Source organism: Pangasianodon hypophthalmus, chromosome 8, assembly GCF_027358585.1.
Source record: "Pangasianodon hypophthalmus isolate fPanHyp1 chromosome 8, fPanHyp1.pri, whole genome shotgun sequence".
Taxonomy (NCBI): domain Eukaryota; kingdom Metazoa; phylum Chordata; class Actinopteri; order Siluriformes; family Pangasiidae; genus Pangasianodon; species Pangasianodon hypophthalmus.
The window spans coordinates 29,952,547-29,969,115 of NC_069717.1; the positions used below are offsets into that span (position 1 = coordinate 29,952,547).

Below are 16,569 nucleotides of genomic sequence, written 5' to 3' on the forward strand. Positions count from 1 at the left end.
GGTGATGTAAAGGCTTTAGTGAAACTTATATCAGTGTGCATTCATAAAATGACTCGGCCATCTCGTTAAGAAGAAATTAAAACTTTTAATTATTGCATTTGCATTTTAGAAACAGAAATAGAAAAACTTAGGGGAAATTTGATGTGAAAAAAGGTCAAAAATTTCAGTGAGTAAAACTGCTATAAAATTATCATAAGTAATCAGTAAAATTATCATAAATTGACCAAATACCCAAATCAGTAAAATCTGACAATAACTTTTATGTATTTTTCTTAGAAAAAGGCTAAGACTAAAAGTAATTTAATTACTAATTATCTGATGAAATGAGCCCAGCCTGGAATTGAGTTGGATCGTGATGATCAGCGCTGTTTACGTGATCCTGATTAGAAACTTTTGCATGCTCCAATAAAATCAGCTTACACCACAACAAAACATTTTGTTCACAACATACTTTTTATTTACACCAATAACTGAATGAAGGACTGAAAGTTACAAATATATTATTAAAATGTAAAGTGAAAATACAGGTTTATAAAAGTGCTATTCAAATGCCTTATTCCGTATGTAGATAAGAATTTGTTTAAAATAAAAGTCAGGAATCAAAAGTTTTTCTTTATATTTCTGGTAGTAAATTATACGATAAAGCAGTGTAACATCTAATCTCCGAATTTCTTATGTATTAATTTACAATTTTTTTCCAAAATAGAGTATTTAATATTTAATTAAGAATTGCCTAAATTTAAGCAAAAAAAAAAAAAATAGATTTAAAAAAAGAAATCACCAGTTTGATTAAATGACAGTGATGTGTAATATAAATGAGATCATAATGAGACACAACACAATTACATTTAAACTATAATGTCACTATCAGTATGTAAAATATTTTGACTTGTTATCGTGTGAGGCAGAGGAAAAGCACAACACCTGAAGGATGTGTTAGTGAAGACAGTAGTGACAGTAGCGCAGCTGCAAATCACAGGTTTATATTAATGCGCTCGTTCTAATACATTATCGTTTCTATAGTAACAGTTCATTCACAGGGACGCGTACAGTGGATTCTTACAGCGTACAGATTTTTAAAAATCGTTGATATGGTGAAGTTTTCTGTAAGGAGATGTTTTATGTAACACTGATGGAAGGAGCCTCCAGTGTCAGCACTTTGCAACAGTCAGAGCTGTAATTTGAAGTTTTCAGGACAGAGGAGTTTACGCTTCTTTGTGGTTTCTCAGTAACATGCGGAACAAGCTGCGATTTTTTTGTTTATAGCTGCTATAACATAAATGATAACAGGAACTAACTCATTTCACTGATATCCCACAACATTAAATGTAACTATAAATGGGTAAAAGTATGATTTGTTGTTCTTTGATAACTACTACATTTTAATTGTTGGCAAATTGTTGTTGTATAAAAGAAATAAAACACTTGGAGGTGTGCTGTTATAGGAAAATAATCAACATCAGGCTGTTGACTTAACGGAAACACGTTGCTTTAATGACAAAGAACATTCCGGTGGCTAATCCCAATATTCCTACAGCAATTCCCACTGCAAACACCACCGTCGGAGTTACATTCGGAACTTCTATTGGTTCCTCTGTGGAACACACACACACACACACACAGAATCAGTGTTATAAAGTAAAATAAGATGAAATAGATCCAGTGAAGAGCTTTCTCACCCCATGTTCTAGTCTGAGGCGAGTCCAGAGCTTGATGCTCCACCGTGCAGCTGTATTCATCTCCTTCATTCGGAGAACTCGTCAGTGTGGAGAATAAATTGAAGGTTCCGTCGCTGTTTATTGAAAACTGGCTGATGTAAACTCCCTCTGTCACCGACACACCGTTCCTCGTCCAGTTCACTCTGATGTGTGGAGGATAGAAGTTCTTTACGAAGCAGATGAAGTTATTTTTTTCTCCAGGAACCACGTCGTGTCTTGGGTAGACGCTGATCTCTGGAGGATCTGAACAAAAAACAAGTCACAAGTCACATTTTTAGACATATACAAGTACAAGGTTATACAAGTACAAGGCTAAGTGTCCCTAATAAGGTTTAATAATTGCTTTAAAACAAGAACAGATTTTTGGCATTAACCTTCTTTTTTATAGATTCTATAATTTTTCCTAAAGCAGTAGAATAACATTAGTCATATATGAAAGTCAAGTAGCCTACAATAAAAACAGTAACTTTGGTTCAAAAGTGAATCTAAAATGAAGAGGGATAAAAACAACAAAATACAAATAAACATATATAGTAGCGTTAGTGCAAGAACTCTTGCATCTAAAGAAATGATTGCTTTAAATAGTAAAATGAAACTCTTCGTTATGTTTTTTTATATCTTAACAGTGCTCCATTATGTAAAGCGAGACACTACAGGCAGAAAGAACAATGTTCACCAATCACTTTTTAGATTGTTGGATTTTGGATAAACTAATAAATGACAATAATTATTTGTTATGTTTGCATTCAGGAGCCCCAACCTGAACAACTGGCATTCTAAAATAATAAGCATAGACTGAAAAACATGATTCCAGTTTGTTTACTGATAAAAAGGAAAATAAAAATTAAAATGATCAGACTTTACTGATTCTACTTTAAAAACATTACAGCTAACTGATTTCAATTAAATTAAAATTCCCAACAAAACACATTTCACACATTAATTTCATTACCTCTGGCCTCAGATGGACTGCCGATTGCTGCTTTCACGGATTTTATGTCCTGAACGCATGCATCTCTTTCATTAACCGCAATGTCATACAAATACCGAAAATCAATCGGCTCTGTAAACGGAGGCAGTCTGATGATTTGTTGCTTGGTCTTGAAATCTACATAGATTATTTCATCCTGATTCAGACTATAAAAGAATTCAGATTCGTCCACAGAGTCACTGCAGCCAGTCAGTCTGGTGAACTCGTACACAACTGGAGAAAAAAGTAAACACAAATCTGTTTAATGCTGAAAGCTTTGTCTGTTCTAATCTATTCTATTCTTGCCTACTTACACACATTACACACAGTGTTCTCTGGCAGAATCGTTGAAAGGACGAGGATCACACAGAGCTTCATAGTGTTAGTCTCCATTTTTTGTCCGAACTGCCACTGTAGAGTCTTAAACCTCACACACACACACACACACACACACACACACACACACACCCTGAGCAATTATAAATATACTTCCTTATGTGTGAACTACACTCTCTATTTCCTGTATTCAGGTGAATGGAGCTGATTGAAATGAACCAATCGATTGAAGTGTAGACTTTCAGCTTTAATTCAAGGTGTTTAACAAAAATATTGTGTTAAATGTTTAGGAATTACATCCATTTTTTACAGAGTCCCTCCATGTTCACAGGCCCCAAATTCCTTCCGTGCCCACCAGGACCGGGACAAAGACTATGCAGGTTTGCTGCCACTGCGGGAAATTCATTTATATCATTTATAGCTATGATCAGGAACACCATTCACAACATCTGAGATCCTTGACATGGCAAACTCAAAGGGGTGTGCAATTAGGTGGGTGGAAATATGGTTATTTTGGGCAGATGCCCATATCCAGAGCAACTTACATTTAACTCATTTGCACAACTGGGAAGGTGAAGGTTAAAGCTCAGCAGTGGCAGAGCCTCCTCAAGACCCTCAAGGGGGTGTAGCAGTTCTTGTGACTGGCTGGCTGTTGTCTTAGGTTTGTACCTAATTTATTTAAATTGGATGTGATAGAACCAGTGTCTCTCTGAATTATTTTTTTTTTCTCCAGGAACCATGTCGTGTTTTGGGTAGATGGAGGATCTGAAAAAAAAAAACAAGTCAGTGACATTAGTTACATATGACAATAATCAGGTAGACTGTAAGAACCATTTTCTGATGGGTCAAAAGTTTATTTACAAATGAAGAAAAAAAAACAAGGTGATAATGTCTAATAAAGATTAAAAGTCTTAGGCAAATGAAAAGAAATTTTGTAATGCAAAAAAATTTTTTATCTGATAAATACTCCACATAGAATGTTAATTTTTAATTAAGACCTCTTTCTCTGTAATCAGCTGCAGTCTCATACAAATCTGGAATATCGATTTGATCTACAAACGGAGGCAGTCTGTTGATTTGTTGCTTGATCTTGAAATCTTCATAGAGTATTTCATTGTGATTCAGATCGATGAAGAATTCAGATTCATCCACAGAGTCACTGCAGCCAGACAGTCCAGTGAACATGTACACAACTGGAGGAAAAAAAACACATATATTTAATGCTAAAAGCTTTGTTTATTCTATTCTGTTTTCTATTCTATTCTATTTTTCACCTACTTACACGAAGCATTTGCTGGCAGAATTGCTGAAAGGACAAGAATCACACAGAGCTTCATCGTGTTACACTCCACCTTCCAGTAATGTGTTCAACCTGTCAATGTGGAATCTTAATCCTCACACACAGGCACACACACACACACACACACACACACACACACACACACATAATAAATATACTTCCTTATAAACTACCCAATCGCATTCTCTGTTTCTTGTATCCAGGTGAGTGAAGGTTCCAGTAAAAAAAAGATTTCTCATCGCTTTTCACTCTCATATTTCAGTCTCAGTCTTTGCTGAAGAAGGCTATATATACATATATATAAAATGGAGGTACTTTGTTGAAAATGGCTGTAATTCCTAAAGGGTAAATGCCATATTTTGTGGAGCCTCTTAACATAAAGCTGAAAGTCTACACTTCGATCACATCTTGATTGTTTTAATCCATTGTGGTGGTGTATAAACTCAAAATCACAAAAACTCTCTCATTGTCCAAATACTTCCAGACCTAACTGTGTATATATATATATATATGGAAATTTTTCTTCATGGTGTGTGTTTGCTTCTAAGTTTGTATTACTGTATGAAAAGCCTATTTATGGACATGACTGAATTTTCATCAGTTGATATGAAATGGAAAATTTGCTATTTATGCTAATTTATCACTTACTGTACGTAAATTTAACTTCGATCCCAATTTTCTGGTTAAATCTGGTTTTGAGTCTTAACACTTGATAATATCTAATAATATAATAATATCTCCTGTCCATTTTCGTGAATCTTGGAAGTTGTGGCGATATCACCTGATATGGTCATATCTGCTCAATGAGGACTCTCCACTGGTGTTCCACAAGGCTCAGTCCTGTGTCCTCTTCTGTTCTCCCTCTCAGTGGGGTCATACCCTTTATACCCGCTCTCTCAGTGGGGTCATACCCTTTATACCCGCTCTCTCAGTGGGGTCATACCCTTTATACCCGCTCTCTCAGTGGGGTCATACCCTTTATACCCGCTCTCTCAGTGGAGTCATACCCTTTATACCCGCTCTCTCAGTGGGGTCATACCCTTTATACCCGCTCTCTCAGTGGGGTCATACCCTTTATACCCGCTCTCTCAGTGGAGTCATACCCTTTATACCCGCTCTCTCAGTGGAGTCATACCCTTTATACCCGCTCTCTCAGTGGGATCATACCCTTTATACCCGCTCTCTCAGTGGGGTCATACCCTTTATACCCGCTCTCTCAGTGGAGTCATACCCTTTATACCCGCTCTCTCAGTGGGGTCATACCCTTTATACCCGCTCTCTCAGTGGGGTCATATCCTTTATACCCGCTCTCTCAGTGGGGTCATACCCTTTATACCCGCTCTCTCAGTGGGGTCATATCCTTTATACCCGCTCTCTCAGTGGGGTCATACCCTTTATACCCGCTCTCTCAGTGGGGTCATACCCTTTATACCCGCTCTCTCAGTGGGGTCATACCCTTTATACCCGCTCTCTCAGTGGGGTCATACCCTTTATACCCGCTCTCTCAGTGGGGTCATACCCTTTATACCCGCTCTCTCAGTGGGGTCATACCCTTTATACCCGCTCTCTCAGTGGAGTCATACCCTTTATACCCGCTCTCTCAGTGGGATCATACCCTTTATACCCGCTCTCTCAGTGGGGTCATACCCTTTATACCCGCTCTCTCAGTGGGGTCATACCCTTTATACCCGCTCTCTCAGTGGGATCATACCCTTTATACCCGCTCTCTCAGTGGAGTCATACCCTTTATACCCGCTCTCTCAGTGGGGTCATACCCTTTATACCCGCTCTCTCAGTGGAGTCATACCCTTTATACCCGCTCTCTCAGTGGAGTCATACCCTTTATACCCGCTCTCTCAGTGGGGTCATACTCTTTATACCCACTCTCTCAGCTGAGCCCTTGTTCTGTTGCCCTTGTTTTACTGCCCTTGTTCTGTTGCCTTTGTTTTAGTGCACTTGTTCTAGTGCCCTTGTTTTAGCACTTTTGTTTTAGTGCAGTTGTTTTAGTGTACTTGTTTTAGTGCACTTGAAGTTTTATTACTTTATTAGCTTTTTATTAAATCGACTCGAGTTGACATCACTGCAGACTTCAGGAGCACAAATTACCCAGAAGTCTTTGCGAGTTCATGGCTTTATTATACCGCTGTTAGCAGTGATGTCAGATTTTTGTTTTATTTTTGGTTTGATACGTTTTGGGTTTTTTTTTAGATCATGCTAACTCGCTAGCAGAATAAAGTCAGAGAGTTGTTTATTTATTTATTTTAAAAGTGAATTTGGATTTAAAGTCTCTCAGAGAACAGGAAGTGGATTTCTGCAGTTTATTTAAAGCAGCGTCACTGTGTTACAGGATCATTTTCACAAAATTATATAAAATTATTCATCAGCGAGTGCGAATGTTAACTAGCTTAGCTTGCTAAGCTGCTAGTTCTTTACAGACAAAGAGTTTTTCTGCTTTTAACCCACGATTTTTGAATCCCACGTTAAAGCCCTGAAGTGTTTTACTCGCTCCCTCTCGCTACGTGCGCGTTAACGACGTGTATAGCGTCAGAACGTGAGGTTTATGAGGCTTCTCCAGTGTTTATGTGAATATATTTAACGAGCGTGTGTTTACTGTCACTGCTTTATTTTCTTCAGGAAGAAAATCCAAAAGGTTCTTAATTTTCAGCTCGTATCATTTTTACAGATTCTTTCAGAGCCTTTATTCTAACTTTACACAAATGAATGAATAAAAAGCTTCAGATGAAGCGGGTTATAAAGACGGGACACGCCTTTTCATGCCTTTCATATTTCATTTTTGTTATGTTTTCATGTTTTAAATGTTTCTATATGACAATATTATATCTAATGTGTGTATATTTTATCAAACTTTTATTCTAATAATCACACCAGAGTCTCTGTGATGAATAAACGATGATGGGATGCTGTCGGACTGCTTTTAGAATTTTTTAGATTTTTTCTTACATTTTTTGGATGTTTTTATTACAAGTTGGACTTGTGTAGAAATGTAAGAAACAAAATGAAATAAACTAAAAGTCAGAAATTGTGGTCTCTGATTGGCCAGATACAGAAACTGTCCACTAGAGGGCGTCCTGATCTAACCTCCACTGAAAGTTTCTCCATAAATCACACATTCATTTGTTTATTAATGAATGATCTGAGTTAAAGGGTATGTTGAGTTAATGTTGTTCATTATAACAGCTTTATTTTTCCCTAATTACACTTAATAAATAAACATAAAAAAAGACAATCACACACTACCCTGCTCACAGCAAGTTACAGAACCAGGTCATAAACAGCACGCAGTAAGACCCCCGTCGTGTCGACACGGCCGTACGCTACTGCATTACGAGGTGGATGTGGGTTTATTCGTCTTTAATGATCCTTCATTCAGTCGTCATTATCTCTATCACTTACCACTGTCCTGGTTCCTTTTATGCTCCTGCGCCACCTCTTCACACTCGAGCCACGCGAGCTTTAACTCCTGAAAATGAAGAGGACATACTGCACTTATCTGTTAGCCAAGAAGTGCAGGAGAAAGCAAGAAGAAGAGGAAAAGAGGAAACTGGACAGCGATAAGTGATGGAGATAATGATTTATCTCTGCGAGTTTCCAGCAGTCACTCCGATCACTCAAGGCTGCCAAACGTCATCAATGGATCTTCAGGAAGTTCAGAGCCGAATTCGAGCTGGGACGTTCCCGAGTTCATACTTTGCTGTGCTGCAGTGCAGAGAACATTATGTAGAGAAATGTTCGACGGGCAGCTGGGCAGCACTTCGGCTCTTCACACCTGCATCGTCACTTTAGTGGCGTCACTGGACAAGGAGCTGCATGCAGACGCATACAAGACAAAGACTCAACGTGTGTGTGACACGGGAAGAAGGATGACTGGAGGCCATTACTGATGGAGGTTTTTTTTTATATGGCCACCATTTATGTTAAAAAATCTCACCATGTGTGCACACACACTCAAAAAGGTATCCAGATGTTGAAATACTGCCCCTGGTGGTTCGGAGAGTGAAACAGAAATTACAGTAATGTTCACATCTTCATATAGCAGTAAATATTGAGCTTTCATCATGTGAAGGTTTTTTCTTCCTATGCTGAAATTACAGTCTGTTTTATTCACACTCTTTTACACTTTAAAAACTGATCATGTATTTAACTTTCTTCATCATTCTGCGCTTCTTCGTTTTTACTGAGCTCTCAGTTTCTCTAACGCTGCCTTTGATCTAATCAATGTTTTCTCTCATAAGCTATCACTGTAGGGAAAAATCATAAACCACAAATCAGCTAATGGTTATAAAAATACATGGACAGTTAAAATACAATTAATAAATGCAGTTCAGAAGTCTGGACCAGGTGAGAATTTGCAGGACCCATGATCATATATACCTGCTTATTAGGTATTTACTGGCTATCACACTTAACAAAAAAGGTAGTCTAGTTCTACAACATTCACATAAACCGGTTCTGTTCTAAAACAGAGCAATCTCTCTCGTTTCATTAAATAAGTTTCATTACGATCAAGAAGAATGTTCTGTTCCTGCTCTGTTCCTGCTCTGTTCCTGCTCTGTTCCTGCTCTGTTCCTGCTCAGTTCCTGCTCTGTTCCTGCTCAGTTCCTGCTCTGTTCCTGCTCAGTTCCTGCTCTGTTCCTAAACAATCAAATGATTACATTTTAATACAAGATCCAGTAATCAGACACGAAGTCCAGGCTAAGGTCCAACTAAACGCAGATACCAGTAGCTAACCAATAAATCTTGCTTCCTGAAAAAACCTTAAACCTTTAGTGAGTAAAATTGCAGTACATTGTCATCTGAACCTAAAATAAACTAATAATAACCAAATAACTGAAACGCAACTATCCTGTACAGTGTTTTCATTAAAAGATCTACTGTACAGCGTGTCTAAAAAGTCAGGGACCAAGGAGAGTAAAACTGCATGCACTTAATTTTATATTTATTACGTGTTTGTTACATACGCTCTATATATTCAGCCTTACGCTCAGCGCTTTATCTCAGCCACTGTAGCATGATTTTATTGATTTTTGCTTAATATATGAGGATGGACACATTTGCTGAACATATGCGCATTGGTTTCTGATTTTCTGACACGCTGTATGCTGAATATTCCCCTGTATCTCATGACTATAAACTCGGACCGTGACGATCAGAGCATTCTCTTCACAGGATCAGATTAACAGTCCGAGGCTAAGATCAGATCACTGATGTTGATATCTGATATCAGATTTTCACCAGATCTGTTTCCAGCATGCCAAGCCTCAAAATGCAAGCAGATCAAGTGTCACTGTGTTCCAGATGAAGTGCTGAGACTGTGCTGAAACACTGATCGTGTAATTCTGTGTGTGTTTCACTGACGTTCACTGACTCCATGGAAGAAACCGCGCTACACCGCCGGCAGCTAGCAGAGGGCAGCAGCGCCCAAACCCTTCCCTTAACCTTTATTACACCAGCCTACCCTGTTTGCGCATTTATTTCTAAGCAAGCAGGGTTTTCACTCTGCGACTGGGTCCACACTGAACCATCCCATAACATTCCAGTCATATGAGAAGTTTGAATAGTTCGTCAGTCTTAAAGAACAAGGAAGTTAAAATGTGTTAATTATGGTGGTTTTACACTTGGCCTGAATACCTGAGTCCTCACCCTGGACAGCCTCTGGGCTTGTTTTGGGGCGAGGCTCAGTATCATCTCTACCAAATCTCTACCAAACTGTGGCTAGGTTCATCTGCTTATTGTTTATTATTTTCCTTTGGTAAGAACACTTAAGCAGCTCAGACTAGTACTTCCTGGATGCACAGCATGTGATCGAGCTGCAATACAAGGAGCCGTTCTCATAGAAGTGTGTGAGATAATTACAGCGCTCCAGTCGTATGAAAGTCTGCTCTTATATACTGGATCAGTAATCATAACATTCACAGCTGCATTGCAGAAGTAGAAAGAAGAAATCACATGACAAGAGGAACCAATCACATCACTCAGTGTGCAACACTGAAAGAGGAGAGCTTCCACTCCTGATGTGGACCACACCATGGTTTGGTTAAAGTGAAGCACCAGACCACAGCTTCGGACCCATGCGCTGGGGTGCTGATCTCTCGAGCTGAACACTAGCTGCAAAATGCACCACAGATTTGCAGATCTGCATCCTACACTTAACTTTAAAATCAGTAAAAGATCCAAAAACTCTACATACATCTAATTACTGTATATAACTGTAAAAGTGGGTTTTGTAATTGAATCAGATGCTCTAGATAAACCTGTCAGGTTCAGGAGGGAGATGCAGGTACAGGCTGGTTTTCAATAAAATCCAAACAAAACTAAGCCAAGGCAAGAATCAAAAATAACAGCAGCTATGTGCCTACGGCTCAAAACACAGAACTTATATACAGGACTAACACAGAACAGGTGTGAGTGATCAGAGAGTCATGTGACAGTGTCACGTGATGTGCTGGGGCTGATGGGAAATGCAGTTCATGACATGACAAAATCTCTCAGAAACGGCTTTAATTCTCTCCCAGTATGAAGAGATTTATTTAAAAGAAAATCAAACTTTTAGATTTTTCATTTTGCAAAGAAAATCATTTTTTAATTCAGTAATCAAAAGATTTTTCTTATAATGTGATCAGATATAATTAGTACATATATGTTATTTTTTAAAAATAATTTTAACTTTTTTAGTGTTAAAAATAAGCAAATGTGATGAAATACATGATCAGAATCAGAGAGGATACACAGTAATTATTTAACATTTTATTCTTACATTATTCATACTTTTATTTCTGTTATTGTTCTCTGATTTACATCCAGGATGCCACAATCACACGGCACAAACACACACTCCACAGACAATTTTGAAATTCAGCCAATCAGCCTACAACACGTGTCTTTGGACTTGGGGGAGGAAACCAGAGGAAACCCCCAAAGTACGGGGAGAACATGCAAACCTTTTGTATGAAAAATACATACATTTTTTAGTTATTGCACCTCAGCACTGTTGAGTTCTGTATCCTGATTGGTCAGAAGGTGTTGATTAGTTTTCTATAACAGCAGCTCTGACAGTAGTGCAGGTTTATATTAGTGCGCTCGCTCTAATACGTTATCGTTTCTATAGTAACAGCTCATTCACAGGAAGGAGTACAGCGGACGCTCCACATGATCAAAATGTCCTTGTGTTAATCCAAGCCCTGTGTTATCTCCATTTTATCATGCAGAACTACAAAAACTCTCAAATTATTCTCTCTGTACTGACCTTTGGCTCTCAGCATGCAAAAAAGAAATCTAACGACGGCCAAAGTGATTATCAACACCAGGAGAAAAATGTATCTGAATTATTTTTACATAACCTTTACATATATATATACACTGTGTGTGTGTGTTTTAATATAAGATGCTGAATATTTGAATATTTCATATTAATACATACCTTTTTGATCATTCTCTACATGTTTTATAAAGTCAGCATCATGACTTTAAAAAGAATCACACACTTTATTTTGCTCCAGTCACATGTTGCCTGTGTAATTTTACTCTCCGTACATGTCTACTGGACTTCAGTATAAAGCGTTCATCAGCTTCACGTTCTAAATGGGTTCTAGTTCAGAACACTCTGTTGTACGGTTCTACAATGAATCTTTACGGGTTCCTCCACAGGTACAACCTCAATTTGGACTTTTTTGTGCACAATAAAAACGCTTCAGGAGTCTCAAAAAGTTGAGACTCCTGAAGCGTTTTTATTGTGCACAAAAAAGTCCAAATTGAGGTTGTACCTGTATACTGTATATACACTTGCTAATATCAAAGGGGATGAATACTTTTCCAAGGCACTGTCGGTACTTTACGTACTTATTATCTGCATCTGTCACACTTATAAAACTGGTTCATCCAGTCCTATCACCTTTAGATCGTTTTCATTATGACTGATGGATGATTTACTGCAAGAAGCGATTAAATGACAGTAGGATACAAGATAAGTCACTAAGACAGACACAGAGCTTCCTCTACGCTAAGCCTTCACATATCAGCAGCTGGTGTCAGGGTTTGCTTTGGATCTTTTTAAAAAATTTTCTTTGATATTTAAAAAAATATTCCTTTGGTACAAAAACTGAAGTGGGTAAGAACAGGGCTTTTTGGATGCATGGTTAATATGCCATGTTTAACGCACATTAAAGTGTCTTAAAATGTCCAAGGTGTCCATATAAAGGGCTATCATGGGCATACAGTAAAAATGCTTGTTTTATAACTTGTAATGTCTGGCCCTGTTGTTGCTTTGGTACTGAACAAAACAGAACTTCAGAACAGAAATTTGATCAGTACATGGGTCGGGTTTTCCTGCCTCGCTTTTCATTGAGTATATGGAAGGGTCTGACTTTGTTCTAGTGTCTATTTCAGCCCAATTCACTGGAAGATCATTAACTTTATTGCTAAAATCAAAACCTCATAGATGAATGACTCGCCTAATTAATTTTTGGTTTTGGGGTGACGGAAAAACCCGGAAAAAAAGCCTGTTTAATGTCCTCAGGTGCTCTCTTACATTCCTCCGTCAATGCCCAGGTAGCCTTTTTTATTCAGAGAGTTGCAGCTCTCTCAGAACACCAAGACCTTCTGCACATGCTTGATGAACTGATGGAGTTCAGGGAAGTTCTGCACAACTTCTACTTTGCTGGGCTATTTTTGTATGCCATCTCTGGAAACCATGTGGGTCCATGTGTTTTTGTGTTCATTCATTATTCTATTTTGAAATTAAACTGAAATGAAAAACCAAAAATGAATGGTTTTATGATTTTTAATAAATGATGTAATAAGCATCTTAATGAAAAATTGTTCTTTTATCAAAATATTTGGAAATGTATTTTAAACATGATCTCTTTGTTATTTGTTAAAATATTGTGTTGAAATCATAAAATACAAAAACTTAATGATGAAAAATATCAATTCTACTAATTTTCAAGGGAATGTCTCTGGGCTAGGGGATTGTAGCCTGGAATTAATTTAGGCACTTAGCCTTGACTAGGATTTTCCGGCAAAATTGGAATGCCTAGGATGTAATTACTGCAGAATTCCCATAATACCAATATATTATATTGTGCCACTGGCCACAACTATGTAATGCCAGAATGGTACTATTACATGATCTTGGAAAATAACTTTTGTTGTCTTGAGATCACAAAAGCAAGAACTAAAAAAAGGCCTTTCTTGACTTCCATAAATACATTATCGTTTCTATAGCAACAGCTCATTCGCAGGGACTTGTACAGCAGACGTTCCACATATACGGATTAAAGACGTGTGTAATCACTGATGTGGGGAAGATTTCTTTAAGGAGCTGTTTATTTAACATATGGAAAGTTAAGGAGTCTCCAGTGTCAGAGGTAAAGCTGTAGCCTTAGGTTTTCTGACATCTTCAGGACAGGTAACATGACGAGTTGTGTTTTTTTATTTTTGTCTTATTAATTTCAAGAGAGAGAAAAAAGAGGGGCTGTATAAGAGTTATAAACCATGTGGAGATGTGCTGTTATAAGAAAATAATCAACTTCAAAGTGGTAACAGTAACTCTCCTTCATCACACCACCCCGTCACTCAGTGTTGTACTGTAACACCACACACACACACACACACACACACACACAGTGCTTATTGCTTACATAACAAGTCCATTTGCCAGAGTTTATACAGAGCCCAATAAAACTTTTAACAGGAACCCGATGCTTTAATGACAAAGAAAATTCCGGTGGCTAATCCCAGTATTCCTACAGCAATTCCCACTGCAAACACCACCGTCGGAGTTACACTCGGAATTTCCACTGGTTCCTCTGTGGAATACAAACACACACACACACACACACATACACACACAGAATCAGTGTTATAAAGTAAAATAAGATGAAATAGATCCAGTGAAGAGCTTTCTCACCCCATGTTCTAGTCTGAGGCGAGTCCAGAGCTTGATGCTCCACCGTGCAGCTGTATTCATCTCCTTCATTCGGAGAACTCGTCAGTGTGGAGAATAAATTGAAGGTTCCGTCGCTGTTTAGTGAAAACTGGCTGATGTAAACTCCCTCTGTCACCGACACACCGTTCCTCGTCCAGTTCACTCTGATGTGTGGAGGATAGAAGTTCTTTACGAAGCAGATGAACTTATTTTTTTCTCCAGGAACCACGTCGCGTTTCGGGTAGACGCTGATCTCTGGAGGATCTGAACAAAAAAAAAAACCAAGTCAGTGACATTAGTTACATATGACAATAATCAGGTAGACTGTAAGAACCATTTTTTAATGAGTCAAAAGTTTACTCAAAAATGAAGAGGAAAAAAAAAAGGTTATAATGTCTTATAAAGATTAAAAAGTCTTAGGCAAATGAAAAGAAATTTTGTAATGCAAAAAAACCTGAACTTTAATGAAAGGAAACTCTACATTATCTTTTATCTGAAAAATACTCTAGCTAGTGTGTTAATTTCTAATTAAGATTAATGGTAATAAATTATCTACTGAAACAGTAGTGCAGAAAATAACATACTTACGTTATTTTTTAATAACATACGCAATTAACTTCATGGCTAATATACACATTTCCAAAGGAATAATGATATTTATGTTTTATATTTGCTTCAGTGGTGTCATGCTCAGTCTTAACATGAAATCATGCAGGATTAATTAGGATTAAATAATTAAGACTAAAGATAAACTGGAAAGCTTCTAGATTCATGAACAGTCATGACCTCGACTCCACTTAAAGAATATTACAGCAAACTGCTTTGAGCAATAATAAAATTAATTTCATTACCTCTGGCCTCAGGTGGACTGCCGACCAAAGATCTTGTTTTTTCGATGTTCAGAAGACATCTTTCTCTGTCATCAACTGCAGTCTCATACAAATCTGGAATATCGATTTGATCTACAAACGGAGGCAGTCTGTTGATTTGTTGCTTGATCTTGAAATCTTCATAGAGTATTTCATTGTGATTCAGATCGATGAAGAATTCAGATTCATCCACAGAGTCACTGCAGCCAGACAGTCCAGTGAACATGTACACAACTGGAGGAAAAAAAACACATATATTTAATGCTAAAAGCTTTGTTTATTCTATTCTGTTTTCTATTCTATTCTATTTTTCACCTACTTACACGAAGCATTTGCTGGCAGAATTGCTGAAAGGACAAGAATCACACAGAGCTTCATCGTGTTACACTCCACCTTCCAGTAATGTGTTCAACCTGTCAATGTGGAATCTTAATCCTCACACACAGGCACACACACACACACACACACACACACACATAATAAATATACTTCCTTATAAACTACCCAATCGCATTCTCTGTTTCTTGTATCCAGGTGAGTGAAGGTTCCAGTAAAAAAAAGATTTCTCATCGCTTTTCACTCTCATATTTCAGTCTCAGTCTTTGCTGAAGAAGGCTATATATACATATATATAAAATGGAGGTACTTTGTTGAAAATGGCTGTAATTCCTAAATGGTAAATGCCATATTTTTGTGGAGCCTCTTAACATAAAGCTGAAAGTCTACACTTCGATCACACATCTTGATTGTTTTATTTTCAAATCCATGGTGGTGTATAAAGGCAAAATCACAAAAACTCTCTCATTGTCCAAATACTTCTGGACCTGACTGTATATACATGTAAATTTTTCTTCATGGTGTGTGTTTGCTTCTAAGTTTGTATTACTGTATGAAAAGCCTATTTATGGACATGACTGAATTTTCATCAGTTGATATGAAATGGAAAATTTGCTATTTATGCTAATTTATCACTTATTGTATTTAAATTTAACTTCAGTCCCAATTTTCTGGCTAAATCTGGTTTTGAGTCTTAACACTTGATAATACATTTCAGGTTGCAATAATTCTTTGAGTCTTCTCTGTACAAAAATAAAGGCTTCTTATCTTCACAGCGCTTCAGACCATCTCACAAGCCTGCCTTCATCACTTCCATTATAAACGACTCCATAACATGTGGTCATGTACCAGCTGCCTTCAAGACAGCAAGGGTTATTTCTATCTTGAAGAAATCTACTCTAGATACAGTACCTCAATCATCAGCAATTACCGATCGGTCTCACTTCTCTCTTTTGTTTCTAAAGTTCTTGAACATGCTATGTACAATCAATTGTCTCTCTATCTTACCCAGAGCAATCTCCAAGATCCCCTAAGCAGTCTGACTTTAAAGTGCCACATTCCACAAAACTGCCCTTGTGGCCATCACTGAGAAGCTT

General features: G+C 37.6%; 2 protein-coding genes across 3 annotated transcripts; both read right to left on the minus strand.

Annotated features, from left to right (window-relative positions):
- Positions 1 to 449: 449 nt before the first annotated feature.
- LOC113545994 (H-2 class II histocompatibility antigen, A-Q alpha chain-like) lies at positions 450 to 4,422 on the minus strand. Of its 2 annotated transcripts, none has more exons than XM_053236003.1 (7): positions 4,307 to 4,422; positions 4,023 to 4,217; positions 3,570 to 3,789; positions 3,003 to 3,115; positions 2,671 to 2,922; positions 1,680 to 1,961; positions 450 to 1,594 (listed from the first exon to the last, which is right to left on the minus strand). In XM_053236003.1, coding segments are annotated over exons 3-7 (771 nt in total). In that variant the 5' UTR covers positions 3,572 to 3,789; positions 4,023 to 4,217; positions 4,307 to 4,422; the 3' UTR covers positions 450 to 1,472. The 2 variants fall into 2 exon arrangements, with proteins under 2 accessions (XP_053091978.1, XP_053091979.1); XM_053236004.1 differs by having other exon boundaries at positions 3,003 to 3,415.
- Positions 4,423 to 13,107: 8,685 nt separating this feature from the next.
- On the minus strand, positions 13,108 to 15,575 carry LOC113545997 (H-2 class II histocompatibility antigen, I-E alpha chain-like). Its single transcript, XM_026945680.3, has 4 exons — positions 15,460 to 15,575; positions 15,119 to 15,370; positions 14,250 to 14,531; positions 13,108 to 14,148 (listed from the first exon to the last, which is right to left on the minus strand). The coding sequence occupies exons 1-4, from the start codon at positions 15,512 to 15,514 to the stop codon at positions 14,027 to 14,029; spliced, it is 711 nt and encodes a 236-aa protein (XP_026801481.2). The 5' UTR covers positions 15,515 to 15,575; the 3' UTR covers positions 13,108 to 14,026.
- Positions 15,576 to 16,569: the final 994 nt, after the last annotated feature.

Excerpts from the sequence above, each read along its gene's own strand:
- LOC113545997 (XM_026945680.3), bottom strand. The coding sequence starts at position 15,514 with ATGAAGCTCTGTGTGATTCTTGTCCTTTCAGCAATTCTGCCAGCAAAT. Across the intron at positions 14,532-15,118 it reads CAGTCCACCTGAGGCCAGAG|ATCCTCCAGAGATCAGCGTC; the intron begins GTAATGAAATTA and ends TTTTTTGTTCAG. Across the intron at positions 14,149-14,249 it reads GCCTCAGACTAGAACATGGG|AGGAACCAGTGGAAATTCCG; the intron begins GTGAGAAAGCTC and ends TGTATTCCACAG.
- LOC113545994 (XM_053236003.1), bottom strand. Across the intron at positions 2,923-3,002 it reads GAACACTGTGTGTAATGTGT|TTGTGTACGAGTTCACCAGA; the intron begins GTAAGTAGGCAA and ends TTTTTTCTCCAG. Across the intron at positions 1,962-2,670 it reads CAGTCCATCTGAGGCCAGAG|ATCCTCCAGAGATCAGCGTC; the intron begins GTAATGAAATTA and ends TTTTTTGTTCAG.